The sequence below is a fragment of the Malania oleifera genome, chromosome 5 (assembly GCF_029873635.1).
Source record: "Malania oleifera isolate guangnan ecotype guangnan chromosome 5, ASM2987363v1, whole genome shotgun sequence".
Taxonomy (NCBI): Eukaryota; Viridiplantae; Streptophyta; class Magnoliopsida; order Santalales; family Ximeniaceae; genus Malania; species Malania oleifera.
Genome location: NC_080421.1, coordinates 91,191,210 through 91,217,663, shown reverse-complemented (window position 1 = coordinate 91,217,663; position 26,454 = coordinate 91,191,210). Strand labels below are relative to the sequence as shown.

The window sequence follows — 26,454 nt, the reverse complement described above, 5'->3', positions numbered from 1 at the left end:
TTTCTTTAGTATAGGAAAGAAACAGAAAATAAAAAATAATAGTGATACCAAACAAGCACTAGGAAAATAATAATGTAAACCATTAAAACCTTCTAATGTAATGTCAATGGAATGTAATGATCATTGTATAATAAGAATGCAACATCTTAAGTTGTTGATATTTTCCCACACTTATTCGTTTTTTCTTCCTTTTCAGATCTTTACTTGCTAGCTACTTGCTGTGGCAACAGCCCCCTCAATTAAAACTTAATGTTGGAGCTAGAATCCTAGAAATAAATTAGTTTTGACTTTGCTGGATTTCCTACTGAACTACTTGGAGAAAACTACTCAAGAGTTCCAATTATAGAACATTGACAAATAAGTACTCTTAAATTTCAAGAACACTAATTTTCAAGCCCAGTTAGGTCAACTATTGCATTAGTTGATTTAATTTACTAGCTCTAGTGGTAAGAGTGACTTGTAACTTTGGTGACCCTAATATCACGGGTTTGATTTTCCCTTGAAGCATTACACCGGTAAATTACCAAATATGTGTCAATGGACGGGCGACTTCCACCCTTCGGATTTGGTGTCGCGCCATAGTGTCCACAATGGCGCGATGGTGACTGGAGTCCTCCTTGAGACATTACGTTGATAAATTACCAAAGATGTGTCAATGAGCGGACGACTTCCACCCCCGAATTTGGTATCGCACCATAGTGTCCACAGTGGCGCGATGATGACTGGAGTCCCTAAATTATTAGATAAATAAATAAATAATTCAAAGCCTTCTAGATTTAACTCCAACACCAGTAAACACATGCTAGAAGATGACATGAAGACGATCTGTTTCATTCCACTATGAAGTATAGAAAAATGAGGCATGGGACAGAAACACTTATAGGAATAGATAGTGATGAAATGATGTAATCTTAGATTTCAAATGTGATTTTCTATCATTTGAAAGTTGTTGTAACTTAAAAACAATTCTAAGCTTTTTATAAAAAAAAAATTTCAAGATGAGATAAAGTAATTACCAGAAATGTGTATATAAATGAAAACTATCATTAAAAGAAAATTGTACTAATTTGATATCGAAGAGAATCAATTTTCTACATGACATTCGTGAAATTGTAACGTGGTTTCATTATTATGGTTTGATACATGGTTTTGGTAGAAGGAGGATTTAGGGAAATGAGAGAGAGAGAGGGTCCAAAAATTAATAATTTTAAACAACTATTTCGAAACTAACTAGCTAATTCCCCAAACTTTTCCTAGCTCCAAATTTTTATTTTTTTTTTTTCCATTCTTACCCCTGTAACCAATGCGAAGACACCAAATGTCAAAACCTCATTGGTCATGTATACTCTAGACCAATCGGACCGGAACCAACTCGCTCAATCTAGAGGGTTTCACTGAGAAGATGGCGAGCTCTGCTCTCATTTTCCTCCTCTGTTCCTTTTTACTTTCTGCAACTATCAAACCTTCTGGCGGTTCAATCGCTGGTGAGCCCATTTCTTCATTCTTGCTACACAATTTTGAACAATTAACTGTCATTTATCCACATATCTGAATTGAGTTTTGCTTAAAATTCGAGTATTCATCCTCATCTGCAGTAATTTTCGCGTACTGATGGAACTATCAGTTGTGATCAGGTTAGATTAGAATTTTTGATTTCTCATGCTTGTTGGGTGTTGGCATTCGTGCGTCATGCGTCTCATTGAGAGCATGATTTCGATCATTTACGGCTTTTAGTTGGCTACTTTATGCTTGTGATAGGGTTTTCGTTATGCATTTAGGTGATTATTTAGGATTTTTAGCCCAACTCTGCATTCTCAGGTGTTGGATTTACGCTATCCGATAGTAATTTTTCGAAAAAATTAGATTCCTTCAAACTTTTTGATTGATTTCTAAATATTTGCTAAACTTTTATATATCGTGAATTACCTCATACTTTTAAGATTGGTGCAATCTAAACTACCCATTACTCCCAATTCGGAGTATGTATAACATCCTGAATTCCGATTATAAATGTGACGGGATCCTGCACAAGTGTGTGCTGCACTTTGAAGAAGTAAAAGATTTTCCGAGAGCAACGAAAGAGTAGTTACACGTATTGACCATAACGTGGATCAATTTAAGTGATGCAGTGATACAGTACAGTGCTGCCTTGATTGTGCAGAATGGCAGAAGAGGATTCATGTAGCCGACCTTAGGCTTGGTTGTTATTGTGAAGTGACACGTACAGTGACACAACATAGACTCTTGGATACAAACTTACGATATTGCGTGCATCTTAAATTGGGCGCAGTGGATGGGCTGGAATAGTGGAATGTATTAATCTTGAATGGTGCAAATGCAAGGCCTATTTTGCAATGGTTGATAGCTTAGGAATATTTTAGAAACTAACTCCAGCATTTAAGGCTGCATAAAGTTGCTAAGGCTGGTGACGTAGTGCTGAACCATAATACTTGGTTTAGACCTAGTTCCCCACCACCTGTTATTCCGGATTTCTGCTGTAGAGCTTCACTTGAGCTTATGCCTGATCTAAGTTTAATTGATAATGTTGGGACACTGATGCTTCAGGTGTGTTCATTCTCCAATCTACTGGGTATAAAGCTCCTTTGGCCTAATGGAAGGGTGTCATTCGGTTTAAAAAAGATGTCCCAAAACATGCTTTGATCTCGTGGCTGGCTGTGTTCAATAGACTTTTTACTTTTGATAAGCTGATTGAAAGAGTTTTGAGATCTGCATCTGGTTGTTTGCATTTTAGCACATCTGTTTTCATTTGCAAATTTTCTTCTAAGATATACAGTAAAGTGTTTAGTTTATGCTTTGTGAACAATGGGGGGGATGCTACCCGAGATAATGCATTTGGTTGGAATTTTTGGGATGAGTTCTAGTAATTCTGTTCCACCTTACCTTTATAAGCTGATTTGGGTGACACTATGTTCTTGATAGTGTTCCTATTAGGATGAGATGTTACGCTCTTATGATATTTAATGATGTAAAGGCAGGATTCGGGATCAGTTGTGGCTTTTTATTTCTGCCTGCTGATCTGGTTTTGTAATTTTTCATTGTGCTAATCAATTCTAGTGCTTACTTCTTTTTTGTTTTTTAATGAAAAAAATGATGGATGAAATTTTCTTATTTGGTTTAGTCTTTTATTCGAATAATTCTCTTGACAATAGGGGCTTTATTTAACAATCCTCACCCTTTGTAGTATCGCTGCGGGGGCATAACCATGTTATTCGACTAAGAAAATTTTGCAATCTTGCATCAGTCCTGTTGCAAAATTCCGGTGGGGGGTGTCTACCCTTCATAGAGTGAATTTGCTCTCTTGGCTCAGTTAAGAGGACTCATGTAAAGAACATGTTCCAAATTGCGATCAAGTCCTTTTTCAAATCCTACTGTAGCTGCACAAGCAAGCCCTTCCTGCATATATGCTGCACCTTTCTTGGATTTTCAATTCTTCAACCTCTTCCACACCCATGCCTCCACCCCCCCGGCCTAGAAGGGTCCTTAGTTGCAATCAAACCGTAATTCCTTTCCCACGTTTAGCTGCCTTTAGACTAACAAGCACCAAAGTCTGGAATATGCAAATAGTTTTTGGATGCCTAAGTTTCGAGTTTTGTATTTTCATGCTTCATCATTTCATAACAGGCAGCCTCTATGTGTGTGTGATGTAGGACAGATGGCAATGACATGGTTACACTAGTTTGAGCCTATTTGGAGGCCCTGTGCATAGAAGCGCAAGTGAATTCAGCTTAGTAATTAGCTAGTTCCTTTTTAATTATTTTTATCTTTTGGGGTTATTTTGAATAACGGAGCTGTAGAGACTTTAATGTCGGGGGTTTAGTTGTAATTTCATATTTTTTATTTCATAGGTTTTGTAGTTTTGGAATTATTTGAAATTGAGCGAGTCAACTATCTTTGCCAATCTCTCTCTTCCATTCATCCCTTCTTCTCCTTTGCCTCTTTTCAAAGGAAAAAGCCTATGGTCAGTTGGTTCAACCCTGAAAGGTGAGGCTTAAGCCTTTTGAGAATGTTATTTTTAGATAAAAAAAATATGTAAATAAGTTACATATATTTTAAAAAATAAAAAATAAAGAAAATCACAAATAAAATGTTAAAAAAAAAAAATCAAATATAATTTGAAAACTACTTGTTGGCCATTGCTAACTTGAATTCTTACATATATCAAGGCAAGAGATAGCTATAACATTACAAAGTTCAAATATTTTCAAGATCTAAGATACAACTCAACTCTTTTTTTGAAAGGTTGAGGTTCAAGAGTTTTAGAAATCAACTCATATTATGGCATTCCTTTTATATAAATATGTAGGTAAAATTTTCTAGCCAAATCCAACTTGAGAATTATGCACCCAAAATGCATAAGCCTCAACTGAAAAGGCACAAAAGGTTTGCTTTTTGTACAAATGTGTAAGCCTCAATGTCTAATGCATAAGCATATTTGGGATTTGGTATTTTAGATTGGACCTCAAGGCATTTTAGGCATGCCTCGCCTTGAGGAGAGCCTTGATCAATCCTTTTAAAACACACATGCACACAAAAAAAATTATTTTCTGGTTTGTCTGTTTTGCATTCTTTTTGGACTCATTTTTCCAGTCTGTTTTGCATTTTTTTTGGACTCATTTTTCCAGAAAGAATTATAACCGAGGGTTGAGGAAAATAGAATCAGTAAACAGTTTCTGATTGGATTTAATTTTGCAGCTGATTTTATGGTCATTCTTTTGAATGCACTGTGGTGAACTGAGTTGCTGATTGCATTGGGTAGAATTTTACAGCTGATTTTGCTGTCATTCTTTTTAAAAGCACTATGTGGTGAACTGTCTAGTTTTTTTGTATTTGGCAAAGGGATATGATGACTTGGTTTTTTCATGTAGAATTGCCCTTGGTGAGGAACATTAGTGAGCTTCCACAGGATAACCATGGAAGACAAGGTTTGTCTCACATTACAGTTGCAGGATCAGTCTTGCATGGGATGAATGAGGTATACCGTATACTATACACTAAGACCCTTGTATTGTGGTTTTATTTTCTCTTGATGTTTATGCTTAAAACCAGAACCCAGAAATAAAATTTTCTCTTTTTTAAAGTGACTATAAAGAACCTGCTCAGTCAGCATTTGGCGTTGAAGCGGCTTTGATTCCAATTCTGATAGAAAATTAATTTAGGCAGTGGATAATTTAATTTTTTTTTTATGTATATTTTTGGTAATACTGTTTTGATATTTTTGAGTTTTCTTTGCAGGTTGAAGTATGGCTTCAAACATTTTCACCAGGTTCACACACACCAATCCACAGGCACTCCTGTGAAGAAATTTTCGTTGTCCTGAAGGGGGGTGGCACTCTCTATCTTGCCTCTAATTCACATAAGTTCCCGGGGAAGCCACAGGAGTATCCTATCTATACAAATAGCACATTTCATATCCCTCTTAACGATGCTCACCAGGTAAACTACTTTCTAATTTGTGTTGTTGGATTGGGTAGAGAAAGTATGTGCAGTGTTTTTTTTAAATCAGTTCTCTGAAAGTGTTCATTTGGTTAGATAAGGGGTATTGTTCTATCTTGTCTTTCAGTCTGTTGTAATTGCGATAATAAAGTTTCATTTTTTACAGTTAATTCATATACATACATGCATACATACATATATGTATATATGTATGTATGTGTGCACACACATATATAGGCTATGTTTGTTTCATAAATTTAATTGTCTCCAGAGCATATTGTAGGAGAGGCTGTTAGGGTATAAAAGAAGACGAAGGTGATGACAAAGAAGAAGCATGACAATCTAGAAATCACAATTAACCACTTTTGAACCAGATGCCATTCAAAGTTCTCCATAATTGGATGTTTCCTACTGTGTCACAAAGTTATATCCTTTTCCGAGAAAAAGATTTGACTGATCTTAGATCAAAAGGTCAAGAAACCCAACACCACTATTATTGAACATTTGGAGCTTGGGCTTCTTTGTGCTCTATTGTGGATACGAAAAGAATGGGAGAAAATTTGGATTGAATGGCTTCCAAGTCTCAAGGGACTTGTTTGCAGCTCTTGTAGCACTCCTTTTAAAGTCAAAGTAGAAACTAAAAAAAAAGGGTCTTCATATGTATAAAATTTTATAAAAACATAGGAAACTTCCAGCCGAAAAGATAGCCCTAAATTGCAACTCAAATTATAATGACATAGCTAAACACCAACAATAAACAAAATTCATGACAAAATGATTACAAGAGTGCCAAACAATCCCTGTCTTCTTAAAAAAAAAATTTCCTGTGTGGGTTATAATTATTTAAATACAGTGAATATCTTAAAAAACCTGCCATTTCCTGATTCTTGTTGACTTTCTCTGCATTAATGAATTTAAAATCTCATTGTTTTATTTCTTATTCTGAGAAACAAAACAGTTGGACTACTGCTTTCACTGTTTGCATATTGCTTTGGCACAATTATGTGAGTGCATCTTATTGTCATTTTAGACTGTAGTACAAGCTACTAGCCCTACCCAGGTGAATTGGGCATGCAATCATTTTTGATTTAGAATTGTTGGTTAGCTCAACAAAATTGTCATCTTAAGTACTTGCTAATGACCAATCCATGACCATAAAGTTTTTGTTATTTACGTACCTCTGCCCTTCTTTGATGGGACTCAGGACTGCCGGCGAGCAAAATAAGTCACTAACATCATGTTTGGTCTGGGGAATGGAATGGGATAGGAAAGGAAGGAATGAAAATTTGAATGAGGAGCATGATGAAATTAAGTGATAACTCCTGTTCTCCCCAACTCCATTCCATTCCTACATACCAAAGGCACGGGCAGTGTTTCATTCAAATTGCCATTACCATATTTCTTTTTATATTCTGGAGATCTGCAACTGCTTTCTATTTATTCTATAGCATTTCTTCATTCTTGATTATTCACTGTTCTCCTTGCAGGTTTGGAATACTAATGAACATGAAGATTTGCAAACGCTGGTCATTATATCACGACCGCCAGTCAAAGTGTAAGACTCTATCTTCATCCATTTTGTGTGGTAACATAGTGTTAACCAAAAAAAAAATAGAGTGGAAACATGGGCGGGGAAGTAGTCATGACAGTCGTACTTCTGGAAGCTGCTAATCTCTTTACCTACATGTGTGTTCCTATATGAAAGAGCCCTTTTTCCCAAATCTGACCTTCATCTCATCATCTAATCTGAGAAACCTACTTTGGTTCATTAGCATGAACAGCATTCTTCTCTTGCCAAACTTGAGAGCATCATTGCTTCCTGTCCTTCGATTGAAATTTTAATTCTTTCGGAAATGTCATTTATAGAAATTTCTCATTTGAAACAGCCAGCAACCATCTGTTTTTCTTTTCTTTTCCTTGTGTTCTTTGGGCTACTGAGAGATTTATGGCCTCTAGTAATTTGTTTTGTGCAAAACAAGTCAAGCCTGCATATAATACTGTTCTATTGGTCAAAAGCAGTCAGGTCTGCATATAATAAGGTTCCATTGGTTAAAACTCCTGAGAAATAGTTGGTAACTACAAACTCCTCAAGTCTGAGCATTGTAGTTTGGTTGAGCAAATTCAGCAAAGTATGCGTATAGTAAGGTTCTGTTGGTTAAAGCTCTGAAGAATTATAGTTGGTAACCAGTAACAACTAACCATGTAATTCATAGTTGAGATAGTTTTGCCTCAGAATTATCACAAGTGATGCGAATGAATTGAAATTTGCACCTGTAGAAAAGGTTAGCTGTCCAGATGAATGCAACAACTATCTAGCTCTCAAGGACCTTCATAGTTTGTCCATTATCCTCTTAGGTACTGATGCTGATGCCTGTTTAAGGTTGTAATACGAATGAAAATTCCTTGTATTTGAAAGATATTGTTTAGAACTTTACCCCTCCAGCCCCAACAAGAACAAGAGGAAAAACACAGATTTTAGGGACTAGAGTTGTGGCTATGATTTTCTTCAGTCTTCCTTTCTTTTTGTTGCCTTCTCGCATCATTTTATTCCTTTTTTGCCTTCTGTCATTGTCATCATCACCACCATTATTATTACATAGGTTCCAATCTGGCATTATTTTGGTTTCAGGTTTATGTACAAGGACTGGTTCATGCCCCACGCCGCAGCGAAACTGAAGTTCCCCTATTATTGGGACGAGCAATGGCTTGAAACACCACCAAAGGATGAGCTATAATATTTGTTGATATATCAGTGACTCATGCAGACACAATGTTGTTCAAAGAAAAAGAAAAGAAAAGCAGAGCAGGAGAGATGCATTTTGAGATATTAGGTCTTAAGATAAGAAACTAAAACTACAGTAGCTTGCACCCTTTTCTTTTTTTTCCTCTCCTTGTGAAACCCATTTAAACTTACTCTGCTGTAACATGGCAAAATTGGTCATTTTCTAATCCAGGACAATTGCAATATTGTCACTATTCTACAAACAATGGAATGATATGCTTCCAAATGTAACTATAGCAATCTTCCTGGCTTGTTATATATTCTCTCTTTTTTAAGAAAACTCAAAAGCAGGATAACTCAAGGACCAATAAACTTAAGTTGTGTATCATTAGCCACCAAAGTTCATTGTGCAAAGACTAATCAACAAGCCAAAAAGGTCTAATGAAACACCAATCAAATTGACATGGTTGAAATTATTATTTTAGCCAATATTCTTGAAAAAAAGGCATGCAGTGCAGCCATGTTTTTCCTTCCAGTACGCTAGGAGTGCAATTGGTTTGGAATGATCATCTTGACCAATATTCTTGAAAAAAGACGAACAATTGCAACACAGCCAAGCTTTTCCTCTTAGTACATTAGGAGTGCATTTAGTCCCGTGAGTATGTGTCATGAGCTGAACACTTCACACGATTGTGTGGCACTACTCTTGCTTAACCAATCGACAAAGTATATAATGATTTACCATGAGAATATATTCACAACAATTAAATAAAAAGGTAAATAGAAGCAATAAACAATTTATAAAGGCAAATGACAAACATACATTAACATCAAACAACATAATTCTTTAACACCACCTTCGCGAATAATGCATGTTTTGCGAGGAAAGCAAGTCAAACAATTACTAAAGCTAGTGATTTTACAAGACTAATAACACTCACTTTCCACTAAAGAGCTTTATATGCTATTTTAGTTCTAACATTAGAAAACATCAAAATGTCATACTCCCACTTTTACATCTTACACCTACTCAAATCATAAAACTTATATTATTGTTTACATATGATAAACACATCCCATACACAAGATAAGTGATCATGGGCAAATATAATGTCTTGAACAAGCTTGCTCGTAACATTAAGTCAAGTATCCTTGGCGAAACAAACAAAAGGATTGGATTGGTAAAGGGGCCTTAACCCTTTCATGTGGGGTAAGATTGGCCAATTCAACCTCCCCAAACAAAATGACTAGCACTAGTTAACAAAAAATGGATGAGGTTGTCCCTCATCTTCTCTGCCCTGCAGTTCATCCTTAGTTTCCAACTAAATCCCTGTCGTGATAATGCCTCCATTGCCTTGACATAGGGGCTAGCCAACAGTCCATGACACAATTGCAGCCTCAATCTCATCCCTTCAGTTGCGCAGTTGCTTTGAAACCAAATCATTTGTTCCCAATTTCTCCAATTCATGAATCCTCTCCTTCCAAATTCTCATAACAGCTTCTATACACTTGCTCTGATTATCCACTTTATCTTCTAGACACTTCATCGTACACTTATTACCACCGTACAATTAGAGTCTTTCATAGACTCTGAAATTACATCTCTTGTGAATTATCTGGTTCACACAATGAGAGTTGCAATCTGAGAGTCTATAAAAGACTTTGATTGTGCAGTGGAGTGTTATGGTAAAGTGCCAAGAAGGTAAAGTGGACAATCGGAGCAAGTATCTTGAAGCTGTTGTGAGAATTTAGAAGGAGAGGATTCACAATTTGGAGAAATCAGGAACAAATGATTTGGTTTCAAAGTAGCCGTGCAAGTGGAGGGATGAGATTGAGGCTGCAATTGTGTCATGATGGGGCATTGGCCAACCCCTAAGTCAGGGCAGTGGAGGCATTATCGCAACATGGATTGAGATGGGAATTGAGGATGAACTGTAGAGCAGAGAAGACGAGGGGCATCCTTGTCCATTTTTTGTTCCTCAGTCCAATCCTTTTGTTCGTTACACCAAACATAGACTAGGATCCTTTGCGCAATCCAGCCAAACCTAACCACCGAACCAAACATATCGAAGAGGCATACAAAAATGCGAGAGAGTGAAACAACTAAAAGCTTTTCTTAACATGACCAAAAACCACCCGTAGCATCTCCTCATGTAAACACATGCACACATTGCTGCTCCTTGGGAAGGCACCGGTGAAGATGGTTGACTGGGGCTGTTGCAGCAGTTATAAGGCTTCAAGACACTAATAATTCTGAGCAAACACAATTCTAATGAGACTAGAAGATTGTACCTTTGACTTATAACAGAACCATCCTAATTTATGACCAAAATTTTTTAGCTAACAAAGAGAACTAAAAATATAAACTTTCATGAAACTAAATATATGGTCTGATTGTCTTTCACTTTTTCTTTCCCATGAAGCTTTGCCGTTCAGCCTCTCTCTCTACAACCACAACACAGAACTCTGCTCCAAGCATCTCGTGTATATCCACATTCATTGAGATACTCAAGTTTACCGTCTCCACTATCACTTCCATGGTAACATTAAATCCTAGAGTTGACAAGACACGGACAGCATTTGCAGTCCTGCAAATGTTCTGCCTTATTTCTAGCGGTGTGTAACTTTTGTAATTTTGTTCTTGTTCTTCAAGACACATGCCACTTCTATTGGCGTTGGTGCTCAGTTGCTCAGATTTATTTGTTTCATCTTCTAACATATCATCTTTTGCTTCCACATGTTCCCCAATCCATATGAATCCATTACAACCAAGTATCAAGTCAATTCCATACTGTTCTAGGTGATGGAAATGTTGTTTGCGTCTTTTCACCAGATATGGAGGAATTTTGAGTAGTTGACCCCGTTGGAGCTGTAATGAAAATTATAATCATAATTGTACAAAATGATATTGATGTTAATAATGAGAATAATTGATAATGAACACAAAGTAACATATAAAGCAATGACGATGAGATAAAGATGAAAGCTGAAACCTAATATATTGTGCACATTTAAATGCAAGACAATACATTTTAAAACATAATGAAATCAAGCTGAGCAGCAGAGGTTCAAATGGTAAGACAAATGAATCAGAAATAATCAATAAAAATCCTAAACACCTCAAAGCAGAAAAAGTAGTAACATAATACAGATACCATGCATCAAATGATCCAAGCCAATGTTTGTAGCCTGTTGCAATAGATATGTTAGATGGGTGTGGACTGCCAAAATGGGTTGAGTTGAAATGAGCCAGGTCATTTTTGACACATTAATGGCCCATTTATTTAAAATATATTGACACATTTATGATTATCCATTTAAAAGTGGGTCAACTCTTTAATGTTTTCCCTTGTTCCCCCACCAGACACTGATGTATATTTTAGACTATTTTTAGTTAAAAAAATTATTAGATTTTCCAAATTTATTGTAAGGGAATTTTCTCTACTTCAAATTTCGAGTACGTATGTTGCGTCCAAAATAGGTTGCTAAAACTGAAGTATTAGCACATGCGAGATACATTTGAAAAAAAGAAAAAGAAAAAAAGAGCCATGGATGCACATAAGCACTCTACCTTTCCATATTTTTGACTTCTTGCTTGCAGGTGTAAACTGCCATCATGCTGGAAACCGCGAACCTCAGCCTGAAAAAATGATGGAAGATTTCAGAGTATTGGATCATGCATGCTTTCAAGTAGGGGAAAAAAAGGGGGTAAAATAATTTTCTTGGCCTGAGCACAAAGGAATACATATGTTTTCAATACCTAAAATGTTTTTGCAAAGTAATGCAAGAATTATTTACCATATATTCAACCAACCCATGTATATAATTTAAGAATGTAGCAAGCTTGTACAAAGGGCTGCATTGATTAGACAGCAACTTTAGACTCAAACGCAAGAATTAGTAAACTTACACAAACAACATCATTCTCTTCAAAAATGCTGCGCATGTTGAGCTCATCAACTGCAGTTCTCCGCCTCTAGCAATAATAAGATTGAAATTAAACAAACTTGCGAAATTTAACCAGGAAGGATAGTCCAGAATTTTCAAACAGAAACAATCAAAACAAATACTTAAAAGGTTTGTCAACATACAAATGAAACCTAGAGTGATACGCACCAACTGATCCAACCTCAAAGCAAATCACAATGCATGATTCTCTCTTTCCACTTAGAAAAAAGTGAAATTAATGACAGCATATTTTTTTTCGTGGAACATGAATACTGTAAGTTCTTTTTTTCCCATTGCAAACAAAATATTGTTAACATTTTTGCCCTATTTATACAATTTTTTTTTTGGGGGGGGGGGTGGTTAATGGCACATAACATTACAACATCCGTGGAAATAAGGCAGCATTCAATTTGAATTTAACCTGAGGAAATTGTAAGCAAGCATTGAATGAATCAAAGTAGATCATGGATTCAGACACCTATTAAAATATACCAAAGAACCAAAGGGAGTATTTCAGTTCCATGTGTAATGGAGAACATTTACACCACAAGAAAGAGTTGTCATCTGTAATAATCAAATGGAGATGGGAAACTGAAAGAGTGAACTGTGCATGACCCTTGGAAGACACCAAGGTCGAATTCACCAGAAATGGAGCGAAGGGCTTCACTTGATAGAATTCCAAGTGGAACAGACATCCTAGAGATTGAAACTCTTTAGTTGGAAGACTATGAGCCATATAATATCAATTTGATGGCAAATGAAGCGGGGGCTTACTGGTTGTTTGGAAGGATGAAGCATCTCACAACAACTACCATCACAAGTCCAGTGCTGCACGAGTAAAGCCAAGGATGGGAGGATCTTCATTGAGGCTTTTTTTTTTTTCCCGGTGTGTTTGTGGTTGAGGGGTGGGTGGGTTTGTCATCCTCATCCCTAAGACACACAGAAGAGGGTGACATGTCTTGGTTGATCCTGGGTGGAGCTCCAGGGTGGACCCTGCAATGGACATCCACACTTATAATAGAGTAAGCATACAAATAGATTAACTGGTTTAATTTATTTGATGTAGAGAAAGGCGTCAGCCCTATCATAACCCATAACCCTACTGTCAAGATCCATGGAATGACAAGAAAATAGCATCCTTGTCATTCAAAGGGACTAATGACCACCATACCCTTGGTTTAAAACCTCAGACCAGTTTGGGTGGTCGAATTGGATCTGACTGAGACCATTCACTTCTTTGACTAAGTGATGTGATAAAACCCAAAATGGTATGAACCGCGATCAACCTGGCTGAATCTGGTGAGCCAGATGGGATGACCCAGGCTCTCATTTTTTAAAAAAAAAAAAGGGGGGGGGGGGGGTGTTGAAATTCTGCTGCCAGCAGGAGAAAGGAAGCTGCCAACAGCAGCTTTGTGATTCTTTCCTGAACAAATAATATATATAATCAAGTTCTTTCACATCCATATATACACACATACATACAGCATACATGCATGTAATACGTATAGATTTAATCAAATTGTAAACACTCTTGCCTTGAATAAATTCTCAATTTAATTAAAACCCCCTCTAACTGTTATTCAATATTTATGAGTTAATCAAATCTTGAACTCTTTTACCATTTAGAAATTTTCCCCAGGGTTTCCCCGACTTTGTTAAGGAGATGTCTCATTTCCTTATCATACATTCTCATTCTATCTCATGAATTCCTTTTGGTATTAAAAAAAATTATGATAATTATCATCATCGTTGTTGTTGTGTGCGTGCGTGTAAATAGCTACCAGTTTGACCACCAATCCAATTGATTTAGACCAACTCAGTGGCTTTACCAGGTTGGTTACCTGTCCAGGTTTTAAAACAATGACCATACTTGCAATAGGTTCGTTCACAACAACCCTCTTTAATCTTTATTGTGGGGACCTCTATAAATAAGAAGGCCCCTTTATGATATTAGCTCAGTTACACTGACAAATATCCTCCTACATAAAGGCACAAGGGCAGCTCTCATTACTCTTAGTCTCTGGAGATGCTTTAATTTCCCTACTAGATCCTTTTGGACTTACTGCAGCTGGCAGAGGTGAAGTCAAAATTTCCAATGCAGGAATTTTATATATATATATATATATATAAGATTAATGCCAACATTTAATGATTAATATCAAACTTCACCAGATAAAAGGGAAGAAAAGGATACACAATCAGCTACCCATGCTTCCATAGATGGGAAAAAACCACCACCCGATGGTTGAAGACAAATTGACCAGTTTGAGGGAGCAGTTTGTCGGCGGAAAAGGAGACCAAACACAATGAAGTACATGAAATATGATAGTTCATTGTTCTACTATTGCACACTAGTTTTTTTGCCAGAAAGTAAGGGGCCGCCATCGCCCCTCCCAGATTATCTCTGGCTTTGTTTGCGGCAGCTGGTAGCTTGTCTATGACAGACACCTGACCAGTCACCACTCACCACCCAGAAAAGGACCCACAAAACCATGAATCATAGATGATAGATATCCTCTATTTATGATCCACCACTGGTGAGATAAGTGAGGAAAATGCTCACCAAGAAAAGTTCAGCCATCAACAATCAATGTCTAGTCAATGTTAGTTAACTCTGTTTTGATAATTGAATTGTGTCACAAGTTTGGACGCATTCTCCTTTTTTATTTTTAATTTATTTTCCAATCAGTGAAAAAGGGGTAACGTCATTAGGGGGCAGCAACTAGGATATGATGAAAATTCCAAAGCTTTGAAAACTAAAGCTATAATGGAATCCAAAGATGTTCAGTGCTTGTTTAGTTATGGAAAACAATTTTCATTTTCCATTTTAGTTATCCAAAAAAGTACACAATTATCTAATTTTTCAGTTTTACAACATTTGTATGTAAAAAAATGAATAAAAATAAAAAAATTTGGCACCATTTTGCTTGTGGAAATTGTTTTATTTTTCATTTCCAATTGTTCAAATAAGTACAAAAATGCCACCTTGTTTTTTATTTTCTCTAAACTTGTATAGAAAAGTTGGAACAACATTGTTTTATTATTTTATAGATTTCTTATATCTATGTTTGGCAGCATGAAATTCAGATCATGGATTTGGATTTGTGTTGATTACGACAAAATATAGTATGAAATTGTATTGGATTGGAATATCCAAACAAATTCAAATCCCAAAATCTATTATCCTAAATGCTGCCTTCTAATTTTTTTTGGAAAATTGAAAAACAAATTGAATTTTTTAAAATGTATTTGAAATCTCAAAATAAAAAAAAATAAAAATTGTTTTTTTAATATGTATCTTGAAAAACTAAAAAAGAAGTTAGATTTATTAATAATTCTTTGGAAAACCAGAAATGGAAAAATGGAAAATATTTTCCAAAATTAACAGGCCCTCAATTCTCGAAAATAAATTCCATAATGATTCCAACAGTATTACAGAATTGGCTCAAACACAAGATTCGGTTACTTGCTCTCATATATCTTCTAGCAGTAGAAGGAAAATACTTAGCTTGAACTTCCTAGTGAACCTAGGAAAAGTAAATAAACTAGAAGAGAAAAAAGAATTTGGAACCTAATTTCATATATTCTCAAGCTACAGTCTTTCGAACAAAATTGTACTCAATAAAAAACCCAAATGATAACCCTAAAACATTTAGTGAACCCATGAGGATGCAACTTTTTGGAGGGAAGCTATAAACAATGAAGTGGACTCAATATTATAAAAAAACACTTGGATCCTAGTGGATTTGCCTCCAAGATCAAGACCTATTGGATTAAAGTGCGTATTTAGGAGAAAATATAATATATACGGATCCTTTCAAACTTTCAAGGTCAAAGTACAGTCTTTCTGCAAAAGGAAGGCATTGATCATTTTGACACATATAGCATCTACATATAATCTACTTCTGCATCAAATGGATGTTAAGACAACATTCTTAAATTGTGACCTAGATGAGAAGTTGTTTATGGGAACAGCTAGAAGGATTTGCTCTACCAAGGAATGAAAAGAAAGTTTGCAAATTAGCTTGTATGGCTTAAAACAAGCACCTAAACAGTGGCATGAAATGCTCAATTCAGTGAATTTTTTTTTTTTATAATACTGCTGATAAGTGCATTTACTAAGTCCACAAACAAGTATGGTGTTATTATTTGTCTTTATGTGGATGACATAATAATTGTTGGAACTAAGAAGTATTTGCCTTCACAATTTAAGATGAATATGAATGAAGAAGACACAATATTAGGTGTCAAGTTAAGGAAACATAATGGTGGTTATGCCTTATGCCAATGTCATTACATTGAGAAAGTACTTCTTTCTTTCAAATTAACAGAAAATTCTGGTAGATTGATTGCTCAAATTGAATATGCTAGTGCAATTGCCACCCTTATGCATGCCATGCATCACATTAGACCAGATATTGCATTTGTAGTTTGCAAACCACCTAAATATACAAGCAATTCTTGCACTAATCATTGGAAAGGAATTGGAAGGATCCTTGCTTATCTTAAAAGAAAGATCAATTTAGGACTATTTCATAACCAGTTTCCTACTAGAGGGTTGCACTAATGCTAGTTGGATAACTAGTATAAGTGACAATAAGTCCATTTTTTGCACTAGGAGGCGGAGCAATTTCATGAGCTTCTATGAAACAGACGTGTACCACACATTTAACAAGGAAATATGAACTTGTGGCAGAAGCTATTGTAGGCAAAGAGGCTATACCTGGATATTGACATTTGTCTGCGTTGCGATATTGAAACAACCATGTCTAGAGCATTTAGTAAAATATACAATGGCAAATTGATGTATTAGTTAGACAACTAATTTCAAAAAAGGTATAATTATCATTGTTTATGTTAGTTCTAGTAACTTGGCAGACCCATTCACTAAAGACCTCCCAAGAAACCACGCCAATTGGAATAAGTTCAGAACGCTTCTAAAATCACTCTTTATAGGAACCGAACCTTTTTTCTAGTTCTATTATCACTAGCTAATTGGCTTCATGGGTAATAGCAAGTTACTAATATGTGATTGATCTCAAATCAAGTATTCCAGAATAATGAACGGTAAATGTTACATTAATAAGAGGAATGGGTGAATTCACTCTTAATGAAATTCAAAAATGTAATTTGCTATAGTAATAGAGGCATAATGGGAACGTCAACTACATGAACATGGAAAATGGCGCCACTTCTAAGAAAAGTTTGTGGTTAGTTAACCAGAAGGTAGCATAAAGCCATAATAGTGCTAAAATTTCAGTAAACTACTCACTGAAGCATGGTGAAATCAGGTGTGCTATTTCGAATTCTAACACAGAATCTTTGTTTAATCGTAGGCCACAATTAACTTCATTAGAATCTTGAAGTATTTAAACTAACAGGAGACTTAAATCAAAAGACACCAACTTGTAACCATGAATCACTAAGTATTTGACTAAAAATTATATTAAAATCTAAGTGGGGCATTGTTAAGGTTGTTTAGATTGTAATGTAAGGGAGAGATGGCCTTTATAAACCCTATAAACCTTTGTCCTACATCGGAAATTTTGAAAGAATTGGGGCAGGTTCTTAAAGCATTTATTATCCCACTAATTAAAATTATAGTTGAAAGGGGAAGTGGAGCCAAATATTTAAATATAAATATGTGAATATTTATATTTATATTTATCACTTGGCACTTGAGCACTTGACAGGTGCACGTGCGGAATTAAGACCTTGTCTTTGACATTATTATTTTTTATTTTTATAATTAGATTTTAGGCAATATGACTGTTGGGGAGTAACAGATAGAATTTCAAATACAACAGTCATGATCATTCAAAGAGGAATGATTAATAGCTTGAAACAATAATGTCTATTTGAAAGGTTATCATTTGCAACTCTTCAAGTCTATAAATAAGAGGCCTTGATAGCAGGATTAATCATCAAATGAAAATCAAAATTCGTTTTTCCCTCTCTCTCTTATTTCTTTCATTGTCAAATGCTCTATTTTCATAAAACTTTTGTAAATAAATCTTCAATTCTAGTGATTCCTTCATATCATGAAGGTGATTTGCATCAATTTTCGTACAGCAAAATCATTCCACTGGGGGAAAATACTACCTTAAATACAATGAATTATTCACACCTCAAAGCCACAAAAAATGTAATAACATCATGTAGCCCTAACAAAACAAAGGCTCACCAAAGTTATTACTTTGTTGCTTTCCAAGACGGAGACGTGGTAATGGTTTGCATTCCATTAAAGAGATTTTCAAAGGAAACTATACGAAGCTACACACTTGAAGTGCCTGTCCAAAAGAAGATCAAATCTAATGCTCATGTTTTAGAACTTCATGAAGGCTTACACATTAATCCTACATTTAAAATGGATGCCATTCAGTTTTACATGGTTTGCAATAATCTCTTAGCACAACAACAACTACTCATTTACTATCAATTCCAAGAAAATCTAAAGTTATAAAAGATGTGCTAGATAGCTAAAGTGTGTAAACTAGTGAAGAAGTGTATCAAAAAATTCTCATGAAACGAAAAGATCCCCCAATTTCAGATTGCAATTGGACCACTGCAACCAAATGTCTGAAAGCTCAATCAAGACATGTATGATAAATACATCACAATTCACTTGTTGGGCCAAGTGCTGTCAAGCTGGGAAGAGATGATAACGATAGAAAAAGTCAGCAGAGTCCATTGGTGATTGGACCTAGACCAAATTCTATTTGGATCAAAATCAATTTGCCCTACCCCAAGGCCCAAGCCCACCAGCCAAGCCAACCTGGTAAAAATAAATACCAAGTTAATGACAACTCAATAACAAGTCAATCAAAACCCAATAACAACTAGTGACAAGTTAGTGACAACTTATGCAAGTTGACAAATTGATCACAACCGAAAGACAACTCATGCCAACCAAGTACAACCACTGGATAGTTGTCTTGTAATATTTTATTTGTATAACATCAACTTAAAAAGGGGTTTAGGTCTGCTTGTAAAAGAGACGGTGCTTCTTGGGAATGACTTGTTCTTGAATTTGGCAAGGGACCAAACTTGCAAAATCCTGATTCCCTGTTTACAAAGAGAGATTCCTAGTGTATCTAAGCGTGATCCCTAGGGGCTACTCTTATTTCTTTATCTATAGCTTTCCTGCGGCATCATCCACAAAACTGGAAAGATGTTTTGTTTCATCGCAAAAAAATCATATATCCTCCAATAGAATCTAAAAGGATTATACAGCAGTGATATAGTTTTATACCTGGATACCATCAGGCAAGTTCATTGAAGAAAGCATCAAAACTGCATCTTGACTAAAATTTATCTCCAATCTCCAACGCTTTGGAGCAACCTGCATATGAATGAGAATTTTCTTTAAAACAATGCTTAAATTTTGGCAACAATATTGATCCATTCTGGCAATGAATACAATTGCTTACAATGACACAAGCAGTTAATCCACTTTGGAAGGGAAAAGGAATTGAACAAATTCATCTCAGGAATACCATCCCCTGCTTGATCAAACCCTATCAACTTTTACACGGGTGCAAATAAATTTTAAAATGTGCCCAGAGGGACATCCTAATGATTTCATCATAGGACTTATGAATTGGAGGTCACGAGTTTGAACCAGGGAAGTGGTGGAAGTGGGGTTAAGGGAGAGGGTTATATGGTCCAGACCCAAAAGGTTAAAAAGAAAAAAAAAATTAAATTATTGATTTAATACAAATTATTTTACCTCAATGATGCGCCCCACTATTATATCCCCAATCTCAGGTTTGTACCTACAATTATAAGTGGTGCGGTAACATTCAGCAGAGACTCTACCCTTCATTAATTGGTGAAGAAACAAACTATACAAATTTTAGGAAGCAACATATAATTTTTTTTAGACCTGAGATAGTGCGCTAGTAGGGCTACCTGGCTCGTAATGCACGTACATAGACTAGCTTGTTCACACGCTCAACTATCCCACAAACTGTTGCAACCACTTCGCCATCAAGCTCTGAGGTTCCATGTCCCCTTTATCCAACCAAAAACTAAGTTACCAAGATTGAAAAGTGAAGAATGATGGAACCAAAAAAAAATCAATATCCAATACACAATTCAGAAGTTCTTAGTTAACCGAGGCAAAAGTCAGGCAATAGAGAGGGAATGAGTTAGGGTTTTCTTGTTTATCATTTCGAATGTCAGAGTACCAAGCATGTGCATATTTAAAAAAAAAAAAAGAGGAAAACCCATTTCAAATTTCATAGTTCTAACACACCAACAATTTCAAAAGAAGAGAGAGTGATGGACACTGGGTTCGTACTTGAGGACGCCATCTTCATAATTAACAGAGATAGTGTCTGCAACAGTGACAGAAGCATTGGAATTGATTTTTGAAGACAAAGACTCCAGTTGTTCCAGAGCTTTCTTCACTCTGAGCTTCTGCGTTTGATTCAATGAAAGTTGCACCTCTCTCATTTCTCTACCAAAAAAATCTTTCCAAAACCAGTAATGGTATTGACGAAAAATGGCAGAGCAAAAACCCTATCCGAAAAGAAGAAATGCATCTGGTAAATTGGTAATCAACACAAGACAACAAAAAAAGAAAGTAAAATGAAAAATTGGGTGACACTGAGAAGGAAAACAAACACACTGCATGTAAAATAAATTTTGCATCATAACACCATCCCAAAGTTTAAGCAAGCTACTTCTTCGAAGTTGCTTATCCAAGAGAAATCATTAGTTGAATTAAAAACATAAATAAAAATAAAAAATAAGAGGAAAAAATCATTAAGAATCAGAAACTATGGGGCATCACAGCCATTTGTTTTGTCCAAATTAGTTGATCTTAAGAGCGCGGTAAGTCCTTCAAAGAAAGTGGAGCACATAAGTATAGAAAAATATCTAGAAAAAGCTCCAAATCCATGAATCAATTATACAAGAAGAAACCATTTTAACTCAAAAAGGGTTGCACCCAAGAATTGAATCTAATATGAGACACTATATCCCTATATGCAAATTCCACAAACAAAACACTGTATTAAAACAAAATCAAAGTGAGCAAGCGAGCGAGCGAGGGGGAGATCTGGGGAATAACCTACCCATAATGCAGTTATTTCAAAATAATTAAAAGATACAGAAGGATTTTACCTTGAGAGAGGTATAAAGTTGGATGCACCATAGAGTGGGGTTGCTTTCATAGTTTTAAAATCTGGACAGATGACTAACCCAGTAAAGCTGCTAGGCCAGTTCCACTGGTTGGTTCGGCTGCTCCAACCAGTGGTCAGACCAGCGAGATCACCGTACTTTAAAACCATTAGAGAATCCCCACTCTACTGCACCATCAATCAGCATGTAGGTGTGAATGCATGCGCATCATTTAAAGCGCAGCCATCTTACACACTACATCAATTTTTGGTATGTGAATCATGTACATGGAAGGGTACCCCTATTTGGCTCAAGCATAGTTGTCAAATCGAGATTCAAATCGTGAATCAAAATTCCAATTTTGGGAATCAAGAATCAAATCAAATCGTAAGATTCAGTACAAACTCCCAAAATCAATTCTAAATGACATGCATATATTGATATACAAACAAGCAGCAAAATAGTAAAATATATTTAAATTTGGACGATAAAAAAATCATATTTCATGCGTATGCGATCTTAAACAAATGAAAAGTAAGAGAATGGGTCAGAAAATATTACTTTAAAAGATACAAAAACTTTATGTTGTTTAAGGTAAGGAATCGATAAAAAAAATAATAAAAATTTGAACTTTTGGTGTCTAAAAAAATAATAATATTTCATGCCTATTCTTTCTCTAATTAAAAAGATTTTTTTTTTTAAAAAAAGTTAGCTAACCTGAAAAACGATAATACTTGAACAAACTACTAAAAAAATCAACTTTTGAATCTTAACAACACAACAAAAAGAGTACTGCCACAGTTGGTGAGAGTTCTGTCGCTTCTTCTCAATAGCAGAACATTATACTCCTAGAGTGAAGAGTGATTTAGTGAAGAGAACATAAGCCCTAATATTCTATTTTGTACACTTTTTTAGTACAAAACTGACATAGACAAGGAATGGAAGGTAATTGTGTAAAAATAAAAGCAATAGAAAAAGAAAGAAATAACTACTAAAACAATCACCTTTTGAATCTTAACAACACAACAAAAGGAGTACAGCCATAGTTGGTGAGAGTTCTGTCGCTTCTTCTCAATAGCAGAACATTATACTCCTCCTAGAGTGACGAGTGATTTAGTGAAGAGAACATAAGTCCTGAAATTCTATTTTGTACACTTTTTTAGTACAAAACTGACACAGACAAGGAATGCAAGGTAATTGTGTAAAAATAAAAGCAAAAAAAAAAAGAAAGAACAAACTACTAAAAAATCAACTTTTGAATCTTAACAACACAACAAAAAGAGTACTGCCATAGTTGGTGAGAGTTCTGTCGCTTCTTCATAATAGCAGAACATTATACTCCTCCTAGAGTGAAGGGTGATTTAGTGAAGAGAACATAAGCCCTGAAATTCTATTTTGTACACTTTTTTAGTACAAAACTGACGCAGACAAGGAATGGAAGGTAATTGTGTAAAAATAAAAGCAATAAAAAAAGAAAGAACAAACTACTAAAAAAATCAACTTTTGAATCTTAACAACACAACAAAAAGTGTACTGCCATAGTTGGTGAGAGTTCTGTCGCTTCTTCTCGATAGCAGAACATTATACTCCTCCTAGAGTGAAGAGTGATTTAGGGAAGAGAACATAAGCCCTGAAATTCTATTTTGAACACTTTTTTAGTACAAAACTGACACAGACAAGGAATGGAAGGTAATTGTGTAAAAATAAAAGCAATAAAAAAAGAAAGAACAAACTACTAAAAAAATTTTAACAACACAACCAAAAGAGTACTGCCATAGTTGGTGAGAGTTCTGTCGCTTCTTCTTAATAGCAGAACATTATACTCCTCCTAGAGTGAAGGGTGATTTAGTGAAGAGAACATAAGCCCTGAAATTCTATTTTGTACACTTTTTTAGTACAAAACTGACACAGACAAGGAATGGAAGGTAATTGTGTAAAAACAAAAGCAATACAAAAAGAAAGAACAAACTACTAAAAAAATCAACTTTTGAATCTTAACAACACAACAAAAAGAGTACTGCCATAGTTGGTGAGAGTTCTGTCGCTTCTTCTCAATGGCAGAACATTATACTCCTCCTAGAATGAAGAGTGATTTAGTGAAGAGAACATAAGCCCTGAAATTCTATTTTGTACACTTTTTTAGTACAAAACTGACATAGAAAAGCAATGGAAGGTAATTGTTGTTTAGGGGGGCTCCAAACTAGTCGGGTCTGTCAGTATAAAATAGGTCCACACAATCATGTGAATCAATAGATTAGCATTATATCGTTAGATTTAAGTGGTGAATCGATAGATTCAGCAATGATTCAATTGTTTTTAGATTCTCTAGTAAGATTTGGATTGATTTCGTATAGAAGTGATTTGAATTGAAAGAATTGAATTGTGAATCATGATTCTAAATATAGGCTCATGTACATGAAAATTCCATTTACACTTGCTTCAAGATGCTTCCCATTAGATAGCATGACAACTGATATGAAATGGGATCATATATAAGAAGATATAGAACATCTCTAGAAGCTATAATTTCCCAAAAGAAGATGCCCAACTATTAAAATTGACAAATAGATCAACATTAGAACATTTGGCTATTAATCTGTATTTCTAAGTAATCTCCCATAGGTGGTCAGCTAGACTAATCCATCACAGGCATTAGCCCAGTCATCAACAAAACTCTCCCCCAATGCCCATTTATCAGATCCCTGGGTAACTTGGAAGAACCAATCCCAGGACAGGGCACAGATATGACACGACTTTGACATGGGCCAATTTTGTATAAACATGGATATTGGATACACATTGTCAGAGTACCCTAATTATTTAATATAAAAAAAATAGATATCTAATCACGTTTTCCTTTTAAATGAAAAAATATTGCGGTAATAGGAATACTATGATCCATTTTACAAGTGAGATAAGTTAAACATGTAACAACTACACAGGAGAACGGTGCAAGTGAGGGAGTACGAAGTCGCGAGTACACTCTGAATATGCATTTTCTGTGCTTAGGCAGCCCCTTTTAACTTTTGATTTTTGAAACGCTGAAGCACTAACACCAATTGTGCATTTAACCATTCGAACACTGAAACATCAATTTTGTGCTCGAGTACTTCAATAGTTCCGAACTAGTAATAGTGCAAAACAGGTAAGGAGATGGAGGACAGGAAGGGAAGGTGGAGGGATGGACTCACGGTGAGCAAAGAATAGCCTTCGAGGGAGAGGAGGCTGGGATGATATGGTCGCGAGTGCTAGGGTGAGATGTCCGGCGAACAGGGAGAGACTCGAGCAAAGAAGAACCCTCGTGCCCTCGACAGAAGCCAATATCGCGGTCAATGAAGGCAGAGACGTCCGGCGAAGAAGGCTATGAGGCTGGTACAGAGACCTGAAGGCTGGAAGGATGGGGTCGCGAGTGCTAGGGTTCAGTCCTCATAGACAAAGGAGCTCGCCTCTTCGTTTTAAACTGCCTCTTCTCTCATCTCTAATCTCTGATGCGGTAAAGGAAATTATCATTCATCTTTTAAAATTATTAAATTTATTTCTATAATTACCCATAATTATTCCGAAATACTCTATTACTTAAGGGTGAGCAAACGGTCGGTTCGTCTAGATTCGGTTAATTAACCGAATTAACCGAAAATTTCGATTAATAAATTCTGTTAACCAAACCGACCGAACAAGGAAAGCTACCTGAACCGAACTCGACTGAATTCCTTTTCGGGTAATTCGGTTAACCGAATCTAACCGAAATAATTAAAATTAATTATTAAAGAATGGAATATGTACCTAAGTCACTTAATCGATCCATCCAGTTACTGGAAGAGGGATTTGGGATCGGGATCGGGACGAGAACAGAGAACTGGGAAGTGGGAAGTGGGAAGAGGGGCTTAGCCGCCGGCGCTTAGGGCCTTAGCCTTAAGCAAAGCAACGAAGATTGAAGAGACAATTTGTGAAGAGGGAGAAGGAGAAGTGGAGAAGGACTGTCTGCTAAGTCTAGCGGAGGGAAACAGAAGAAAGGAAACAGAAGAAGGACTGAAATCTGAAGGAGAAGGAGAACTGAGGTCTGAGACCGAGAGGAAAGACTGGAGAGGCTGCGGCGCAGAGGAGACTTTGAAGGAGAACTAGAGAAGGAGAACTGGAGAAGGAAAACTAAGGGTCCGAGTCTGAGACGCCGAGACAAAGTCATCGAGAAGGCAGAAGCTGCGACGCAGATGAGACTTGAGAGTTGAGAGGATACGAGCAGTTGGCCAGTCGGGGCCGTCTGGCACAGAGAAGAGTGGAGAGGACGTAGCATATATATATATATATATATATATATATATCTATTTTATATTTTAATTTTAATTAATTCTTAATTCGGATAATTCGATTAACCGAATTAAATTTTTTCATAACTGACCCGATAACCAATTACCTGAAATTTAGCGAACCCATAACCGAACCGACCGACCCCTATTTGTTAACCGAACCGAACCGACCGAAATTGATCGGGTAATTCGGTTAATTCGGGTTTCCCCGAATTATGCTCACCCCTACTTTTACTAGCTCAGAAAATGTCACAGTATCCTTATAACTATATCGAATTTATCTCGATAACTGATCATGATTATTTCAAAACATTCTTATGTAAAACTATTTCAAATTGTCTTTATATTATTATTATTATTATTATTTTATAATTTTTTAAAACTTTTAAAAAATAATGAGTCATGAATCAATTGTATGGCCGTGGCTAGTTTAAAATATGTGAAAACCCACTATACCACATTAGATTTGACAAAAAAAACAATAACTTTTTCCTAAAAATTTTAGAAATCTTCTTTAAATTTTAAGAATTTTAAAAAATTCCCCTAAAAAATTACTAAAAAGATATAAATATCTCTATATATTTTACAAAAAAAAAAAAAAAACAAAACAAAACAAAACTTTTGGAAGAGTTTTTTTGTTTTTTGGGCAATGAGGGGAGATCTATAACATTTTTAAAATTTTAAAGAAAATTTTAGTCTTTATTTCAAATCTCAGGAAATTTTATCTTTTGCCCTTAAAATAGATATCTCTACTATTAGAAAGAAAGTTCTTCTCATTGGTCTAATTTTGAAAATCCCCAAAATGTCCCTATAACTACCCATAATTTTTTTTTAAAATCCCTGTTACTATCCATGTATATTTTAAAAATATTTCTATAACTACCCATAAATATTCTAAAA

At 35.6% G+C, this 26,454-nt stretch overlaps 2 protein-coding genes across 2 annotated transcripts; one reads left to right on the top strand and one right to left on the bottom strand.

Annotated features, from left to right (window-relative positions):
• Positions 1 to 1,241: 1,241 nt before the first annotated feature.
• LOC131155187 (auxin-binding protein T85) lies at positions 1,242 to 8,516 on the top strand. The gene is made up of 5 exons (XM_058108139.1): positions 1,242 to 1,484; positions 4,887 to 4,993; positions 5,254 to 5,454; positions 6,942 to 7,009; positions 8,084 to 8,516. Exons 1-5 carry the CDS (start codon positions 1,403 to 1,405, stop codon positions 8,187 to 8,189), a joined length of 564 nt encoding a protein of 187 aa, XP_057964122.1. The 5' UTR covers positions 1,242 to 1,402; the 3' UTR covers positions 8,190 to 8,516.
• A 1,755-nt stretch (positions 8,517 to 10,271) lies between these two features.
• LOC131155186 (exosome complex component RRP4 homolog) lies at positions 10,272 to 24,732 on the bottom strand. The gene is made up of 8 exons (XM_058108138.1): positions 24,442 to 24,732; positions 20,427 to 20,647; positions 20,036 to 20,137; positions 19,854 to 19,899; positions 19,377 to 19,466; positions 12,087 to 12,152; positions 11,748 to 11,816; positions 10,272 to 11,045 (listed from the first exon to the last, which is right to left on the bottom strand). Exons 2-8 carry the CDS (start codon positions 20,579 to 20,581, stop codon positions 10,578 to 10,580), a joined length of 996 nt encoding a protein of 331 aa, XP_057964121.1. The 5' UTR covers positions 20,582 to 20,647; positions 24,442 to 24,732; the 3' UTR covers positions 10,272 to 10,577.
• Between the last annotated feature and the right edge of the window lie 1,722 nt (positions 24,733 to 26,454).